Source organism: Tubulanus polymorphus, chromosome 12 (genome assembly GCF_964204645.1).
Source record: "Tubulanus polymorphus chromosome 12, tnTubPoly1.2, whole genome shotgun sequence".
In the NCBI taxonomy this organism is placed as follows: Eukaryota; Metazoa; Nemertea; class Palaeonemertea; order Tubulaniformes; family Tubulanidae; genus Tubulanus; species Tubulanus polymorphus.
This window is the reverse complement of record NC_134036.1, coordinates 5,164,231-5,172,918: the sequence shown is the minus strand read 5'-3', so window position 1 is coordinate 5,172,918 and position 8,688 is coordinate 5,164,231. Positions and strand designations below refer to the sequence as shown.

Here is an 8,688-nt window from a genome sequence, read left to right as displayed (position 1 = left end):
CTATGCACAAATTAAAAGCATTTTGAAATCGAGAATTTATTTATCTAAAAAAAAAAATCTAAAATGTAAAATACACGACTTTTCGATCTCACCCTGCCGATGATCTCTATCAACGTTTTACTTGTAATATTCTTATTAGATTCGAACCGGAATTCGAATTCGAGTGTGATCGAATTGAAAATCGAGAAATTCGTGCTTTCGGTGTTTTTTAACGAACGATAAGATGATATGAGTTGTGCTATTGCCGCGTTGAGCTGTTATAGTAAACTTCGGCGCAAATCGTACTTCGAAAGTTAACTAAGAGATTACATAATTACGTAAGTGCTATCTAATGTCTATTACTGTCGTTCTATCATTTTTTGACGCCTTATAAAACGTTACCATTATGAAACCTAAACAATGCTTACCATTCAGCGTCATTTTACAAACGACAGCCGTAAATCGATGTGCAAAACGTCACAGGTTTATGTGTACACAAACAAGCTATCTGGCAAAATATTATTGACATAGATGTAGAATGGCTTCCTGTGATTATATAATGACCTATATTTGAACGTCGAAATGTTATATTGCATTGAATATCATTAGAAGACGTATTGTAATAGTAAAGGATGTATGATTATATCAGAAGCGGCAGGCATAAATAGAAATGATAAGTAAATCGGATTATTCGGTTAAATGGCGGATGTATACACGATGCGGAAGTCTGATATAAAAGTCAGACCCTGACGTGGGCATGCCGGTGGAATGACAAAGCTATCTACGATGTGTGTAGGGCAAGCGTGAATTTCATCAGCGGCTACAAGCGGTCAATATGAAAATGTGTAAACATATAATTTCAATATTCAAACGTTTTAGAAAATATGTTTGATATTAGGAGTATGCAAGTTTCGTGAGATAAGCATTTTATAATAGCATAGCTGTCATATACGGCTCCGTGTCCTCCGATGGCATGTGTATTAGGTGACAATTCAATTCAATTCTTTATCGATCCTTATTACATTGAAATTCCGGGATAAAATTCCCAAATTCAATAAATACAAATTTTATAATAAATTAATACAACATACATGACACATGGGTAATTCATACAGAACAACATAAGCATGTTATTTTAAATGACAATGTCTACTTCAACCCACCCAGACTACTCAAGACTCTAGGATATCGAGTGACAGCCAAACCCGTGGCCCGGGCCGGCTGGCTAGGCCACACGATATGCTCGAAGTCATGATGAAGCAGACATCAGAAGAGCTCTTTCTTCATCCATGGAGGCAATGAAGTTGCAAACCAGCTTAGAGGCATAAGTAAATGAAGTCGGTCGCAAGTTCGCGATCTATTATTGAGAATTTTCAATAAAAAAATTTAAACCACTACTAGAGTCGAAGACCTGTATCATCTAACCCAATCGCTAAATCTCATCATTCCCCAAATTTCTTAAAACTTCGATTTCAAATTTGCAATTCCACATTAACTAAGCCCAGAAATTCTACATTTTTTCCCCAGGCGTCAAATAATTTTCTAAAATTAATTTTCTTGTTCTGATTCATGCATCTTATTCTGTAAGCCAAATATCATATTTCATATGGAAGTTAGTCATTAGTATACTACTTATAGCAATAGATTATTATTTTCACTATTACTGATGTTATCATTAAGACAGCGTGTTAGATTATCTGGTAGTACGAGCTTTCGGTAGTACTTCAAGCTGCGATCAAGACGAGCATCTTTGGCCCGGAGCTTATCCCGAGAAGATTTTGGTCAACTCCAAATCTTGAAAATACTAACTCCTTCTCTGTACAAAAAAAACCAAGGAATTCTGATGAATCTTTCTAAATTTATTCGAATATGCTCAAATTAAATTGTACACATGTATAAAATAGAGATATGTTATACCGTCATTTTGTATTAATGTAAATTTTTTGTTCAATGCGAATTGTGAAAATTGTGGACAATAATATTTGAATCTGAATCTGTTTGGCCCGGGCAAAATTTTGCACGATCGAAAACGTCGAACCAGGCCCCCGAGCCAAATCTTAGCGCGGGACACAAACATGATTGTTTAGTATCGAGTGAGTGGTGAACGTGTGAGCGCGCTCTCTAATTAGGCACGACTCAAATTTGGCTCGAGCCTGATCCGTGCAAAAATTTGGTCCGGGCCAATCGTTTCCGTGTGATCGTGGCTACAGTGTATACTATCGCTCGACCGTGTAATAAACAAGTAATCAGTCAGCGATAAATGAAGATAATTCAAAGGAATAGTGACAATAGTCTGAAAATACATATTGAGTGAGCAGGGTACTAGAAATTGCTTAATTGATAAGAAACAAGATGATGTACGGACAAAATTCATTTCCAATCGGGGCCTGGATCCACTTAGAATTTGGCTCAAGCTTATCGAAAATTCCTTTTTTAATTATCATTCATTGCGATTGACGGTATCGTTTTTGGTGTTGGGACTAAATATGAACTCTTCTTAACGATAAAACATTTCAATAAAATCTCGATTTCTATTCACGAAATCGAAAACATCGCTTTCAGTTGATTTCGAAAGCGACGCCTCGAAACGCAATAGATGACGAAATTAGTGGACGCCACGATCATTCTGATAATGTCCTGAACCATGTTCAGGTAAAAAGACGAAACCGCCGGGCCGATTGTTCCGCCTAGAGTTTGAACCAAGTTCGTGACGGCGCCATTGAAAAAGAAGGCCTTCTTCACTAGATAGAAACATGAAATTAGAATTAACGCCAAAGTTAAACCACGGTCACTGCTGCTGCTGTTAGCTGTTTGATTATTTGCAGACATGGTTTTTCTCGCTGCTCCTGCGCGTCTCAACGTGAAAATTAATCGGATAGTTATCAGAACTACGATCACCGTCGGGATTACAGTAAATAAAGGAGCGCGGATAAACACCTCGTAGTATCTGAAATACCGGTTTCTAGCGAATGGAGTCAACTTTTGATTCCATCTCACGTGTCCGGTGCACGGATTCCGTGCGTATTTCGTCGTGTATTTAAACACGTTTTTCGCTACGTCCCCAAGTGAAATAATCGAAACAACGGCGATGTAAATGTAACTTTTCTTCTTGCTTATAATTCCGACAGCTTTCAAAGGCCAGCAAACAACGATATATCTGTCTATAGCTATTAGTAACGTTACCAAATCGCCGATACCCGAAAACAGAAGTCGGGTGTTTCTTGTGTACGGGCGCATACGCTTCATGACGTGGTTTATTTCAGCAGTCATGTCCAGTAACAATGTGTGACTGTACAGTTGAAACTGAAAGTCGAAAATGATGTAGAAAAAACAAATAAACATGTCCGCAAAGGCCAAACATTTCAAATAGAATATACTGGTGTTGTTCGAACGCTCCATGCTAAGAACCACGAATGACAGTAAATTCGTTCCGAAACCGAAGATGGCTATGCTGAAAATGACGTAAGTCGCGATCTGCGACACCAGATTCACGTGAAACGGTTTGTAATCAGCGTGATGGATGTATTTACACCGCGGATGAGGTTTAAACCCTTCTGCCTTCTCAGTGGTGGTTGTTGTCAGGTCCGATCCGTTCAGGTTGAGAAACTGAGCGCCGACCGATTCATTGTCCGAAGCCATCCTTATTTCAGCAAACATTCGCTGTTTGCAAATTTTAAAACGATTTGTTTTAACTCCCAAATCTGTTAATCTGCTAAAAGTAGATTTAGTTCAATGCTGTCTTCGTCGAGAACTGGTACGACTATCACCTCATCAGGCATCGGATCACCAAACTGCACAAAGTCAAATGCGCGCTGATTTAAACCTGAAATAACCACGTTTCTCGAATTCCGACGCTCTACAACACGCGTGCAAACAGTATCAAATTTCATGGAAAGCTAGATTTACTAATTAAGCCGCGAACCTGTGCCATTAACGAGAGTTATAGTTGCGAATCGATATATTCGTATATTCAATTTCATTTTTCTTCTACATTACGCTTCGTGCCATATACACATGTATGTACAGAAAGCGAATTACGGCTAAAGAGTATACTAGCCGTGCATGAGTTGTATCAGAATAACGTATATTGAAAACTGCCTGAACACCTCATTTTTAAGGGGCTAGTACCCTTTTCTCGGGTAGAACACAAGGCCAAGCTCGGGTTGATGGGTATTGTGACTTGAAATAAATGTAGTAAAGAAGTCTTTAAGAAGCGCCGTTTAACGCGTGTTTAATGAATTCAGACCGTATTCAGAGGAGTTTATTCAGCAGTAATATTTGCAATAGGATACAATCGATACCATATTAGCGTTCAATGTATTAGATTGTCTTGAAAATCTGGCAAAATCTACAACTTCCAGGCCCCTTCCAAGCCCATTTTCAACGGGCGAATATATTCTCACCTCCAGCTACTCAAACTCCCATCACTGCGATAAGCCCAACTGTTATAATAGTTCCTAAATCACTCTCTTCGCTTATATTAACCCCATTTTTTATCGTGGTCTTTTCTAATCTTCTCTCATTTTTCGATTCGCTTTTTTCTTTTCAAGGGTACTGCGTGGACGGCCTTTTGGCCTTTGCATGGCCCTCGTGAGAAAGCCTTCTGAATTTATTTTTTGATCTGTTTGTAAATATTCTCGTAACTTGCTTTCTCACGAAATAAATTGGAATTTAAAAAAAAAAAAACATAAATCGAAATGGTCATGATTTATTTCAGCCGATTACGGGTCCTAAAAGTCGCTTTCAGTTGGTTTCGAAAGCGACGCCTCGAAACGCAATAAATGACAAAATTACTGGACGCTACGATCATTCTGACTATGTCTTGAACTTGAATCACTATCCTTGCCAATAAGGTGTCTTTGCTGATATCAGCGTTCAATGCATATATGAGATTATTAATTATTCCGTTAAGACTAAAAGCTTTAATCAGTAAATAGAAACATGAAATGATAACTAACGTCAGTGTTAAACTACGGTCACTGCTGCTGCTGCTGCTGCTGTTAGAAGTTTGATTATTTGTAGACATGGTTTTTCTCGCTGCTCCTGCGCGTCTCAACGTGAAAATCAATCGGATAGTTATCAGAACCACTATCACTGTCGGGATTATTGTAATTACTGGGCCACGTACAAACAAACCGTAGTATCTGAAATATTTATTGTTGGCAAATGATGTAAATCTCACAGTCATTCTGTCTTGTCCGGTACACGGATTGATAAAACGAATTGTATGATATACGAAAAAATTCATAGCCTGATCACAAACTGAAAATATCACAACGAAAGGGATGCAAACATAACTTCTCTTCAGGCTTATGATTCTAACAGCTTTCAGAGGCCAACAAACGACGATATATCTGTCTATAGCTATCAACAATGTTACATGGTCGCTGATATCCGAGAAGATAGATTTAATGTTTCTAGAGTATGCAGACGCGCGTTTCATATGGTGGTTCATTTCAGCAGTCATGTCCAGTAACAATGTGTGACTGTAGAGCCAGGACTGAAAGTCGAATACAATATAAGACACACAAATAAACATGTCCGCAACTGCCAAACATCTCAAATAGAATATGCTGGTGTTGTTTGAACGTTCTCTACTGAGAATAACAAAAGACAGAATATTTGTGCCGAAACCCCAGATGGCTATGCTGAAAATAACGTGAATCGTGATCTGTAGATACAGATTCACGTGAAACGATCTCAAATCGGAATGATGGACGTATTTACAACCCGGATGAGGTTTAAACCCGGCCTTCTCAGTGGTGGTCGTTGTCGGGTCCGATCCGTTGCGGTCGAGAAGCTGAGCGACAACCGATACATTTTCCGACACCATCAAACTGTCTGCACAAAGTCAAACGCGCGCTGACGCTGAGCGAATGGAAATAAAAATACCGCAGTTCTGTTGACGCCCAACAGTGAAACTGTCTTTACCATTTAAACCTGCAATTTCGCTAAAGTTTCGTCTATCTAACCATCGCATTCAGAGACTGGGAAACACGATCTGAATCGAAAGGAAAAAAAGATGGTATCTATCTATCCACAGTGAGAAATATAGTAAAATATGAAGTTTTATTTAGAAATTGAGAAATATTTTCTACACATCTGAACGTTTTCGTCGCTCTCAATGTGCGTGAACGAAACGGACCAGACGTCAGATATGATATGTTTAATCTTAATCGAATCCGGTTTTATGGTTTTAGGGCTGTATTCCCATTTCATGTTGACCATTATCCGTTATAGGTTTGTGGATCGAATTACAATTTAAACATATCGTTTCGCGAACGATATGTTTCCTAACGTTTATGCGCTGAATAGGTTTTGAATTTGAATTTGGATTTTGTGTATACACCCGGCATGTGGTCACGACCCAGCCTGACGTGAGATCAGAGTTACAACAGAGAATACCAAACAATCTGACATCTACATGAATGAGAAAATTGAAATGGCACATCTTTACTATTTTTATTCTAAATTCACACTTAATGTTTCACTTGAAAATAGATATTCATTAATGTTCAAAAAATGTACGTTTAACGTTCCTATATTCACCGAGGATGAGTGAAAACATGTACGGATACCAAACGAAATATTTTTTTTTCAAGTCACAGCGACAGATAAATAGATTTCATCTCTGTTCATGGAAACGATCTCTTCGGATTGATTGTTACAGTGGAGGCGAAAAATCTGTAGTTTTAACTATATTTTTTTCCATATTTAGAGCAAATTTATACATCCGAGTTTGAAGTGCGTTATGAACTTCTAGAATCTAGAAGCTCGTTGTATCGTTTCTTTAGTTTCTTGAGCCATGATTTCGACTAGGCCTGATCGAAAACAACACCTTCAGTTGATTTCGAAAGCGACGCCTCGAAGCGCAATAAATGACGAAATTGTTGGACGCTACGATCATTCTGACTATATTTTGAATTTGGGTGACTGAATACACGGTGCGTACTAAACCAAGTTGTTCGTTTAGAGTTTGAATGAGGTTAGTTATTACTGATCTGAGACTAAACGCTTTTTTCAGTAAATAGAAACACGAAATGAGAACTAACGTCAGAGTTAAACTACGGTCAGTACTGCTGCTGCTGCTGCTGCTGCTGCTGCTGTTGTTAGAAGTTTGATTATTTGTAGACATGGCTTTTCTCGCTGCTCCTGCGCGTCTCAACGTGAAAATCAATCGGATAGTTATTAGAATCACTATCACTGTCGGGATTATGGTAATAATAGGAGCGCGTACTAAAACCTCATAGTATCTTAGATACTTGCTTCGACCAAACGGAGTCAATGTCGGTGCCCATAAATCGTGTCCAGTGCACAGATTAATGTAACGACGATTATTATACTTGAGAAAAATTTTGAACTGATCGCTTACTGAAATGAACACAACGACAGTCACGTAGATATAACATCTCTTCATACTTATAATTCGAACAGCTTTCAGAGGCCAACAAACAACGATATATCTGTCTATAGCTATCAACAATGTTATCATATCGCTGATATCTGAAAAAATGATTCGAATCTTTCTAGTGTACGAACCGATGCGCTTCATAGCGTGGTTTATTTCAACAGTCATGTCCAGCAACAGCGTATGCTTGTAAAGCCCATACTGAAAGTCGAATACGATACAAGACAAACACATGAACATGTCCGCAACAGCCAAACACCTCAAATAGAATATACTGGTGTTGTTTGAACTGTCTTTACTGATGATGATAAACGACAGTAGATTTGTGCCCAAGCCGAAGATGGAAATGCTAAAGATAAGGTAAGTCGTGATTTGTAGATACAGATTCGCGTGAAACGGTTTGTAATCGTTGTGATGCGCGATGTCTTTACACCACGAACGCGGTTTAAACCCCTCCTCCTTCTCAGTGCTGGTTGTTGTCGGGTCCGATCCGTTGACGTCGATCATAAACTGATGAGCGCCGACCGATACATTTTCTGAAGCCATCAATATAGCCTGCACACTGCGCGCAGACACTGGTCGTTGATGATAGCGAAACAATCGGTTTGAACTTCCAAATTTATAACTCTTCGGAGTTATATCGTACTTATCGCGGCTTCCTCGCACGGTTTGACTACGATACGAAATGATGCACTAAACCGCACCGGAGTCAAACGCTCGCTGACGCCGAGAGACTAGAAATCGAATAACCGCAATTATCGAGTCGACGACCATCGGCGAAACTATCGTTCCGTTTTAAACCTGTAATTTCGCTGCAGCAAATTTCTATCTATACCCGACCATTATATAATAGGCGAGTTGGAAACTAGATCTGAATGAGAAAAGTTGAAAAAAAATCTCAAATACGTAGCCTAGTGCAGAACAATATATAAAGCTACTGTGAGATATATTTACTAAAGAATATTTAGTATAGGCGATATCAACAACTCGGTCGACGATGCCACTAAAATGACGCACACGAAATCGAGCGGTTTCTTGTGGGTTGAATCGAAAATGGAGAGGCGCAGTGGCTGGGTGGTTAAAGCCGCCGGTCCCTGGGCGGTCCCTGGGCCGCCGGTCAACCCAAACGTTTGAACCCTGATGGCGAGTTTCTGGTCGAAGCTGCTTCTCTGGGTCCAGTTCCACAGTTCAGAGTTAAGATTTGACTCGTAGTTTTAAATCTCATTGAAAATGAACTAACTTTAACTCAGAGTAAACTCGATCTGACAAAAATGTGGAACTGGGTCCTGGTCTCTACCCTA

The 8,688-nt window shown here is 39.2% G+C and overlaps 1 protein-coding gene across 1 annotated transcript; it reads right to left on the bottom strand.

The window, feature by feature from the left end:
• Positions 1-2,514: 2,514 nt before the first annotated feature.
• Positions 2,515-3,618, bottom strand: LOC141914210 (uncharacterized). Its single transcript, XM_074805477.1, has one exon. The coding sequence runs from the start codon at positions 3,616-3,618 to the stop codon at positions 2,515-2,517; it is 1,104 nt and encodes a 367-aa protein (XP_074661578.1).
• Between the last annotated feature and the right edge of the window lie 5,070 nt (positions 3,619-8,688).

Bases quoted from the DNA above. Each gene is read 5' to 3' on its own strand.
- LOC141914210 (XM_074805477.1), bottom strand. From the start codon at position 3,618: ATGGCTTCGGACAATGAATCGGTCGGCGCTCAGTTTCTCAACCTGAAC.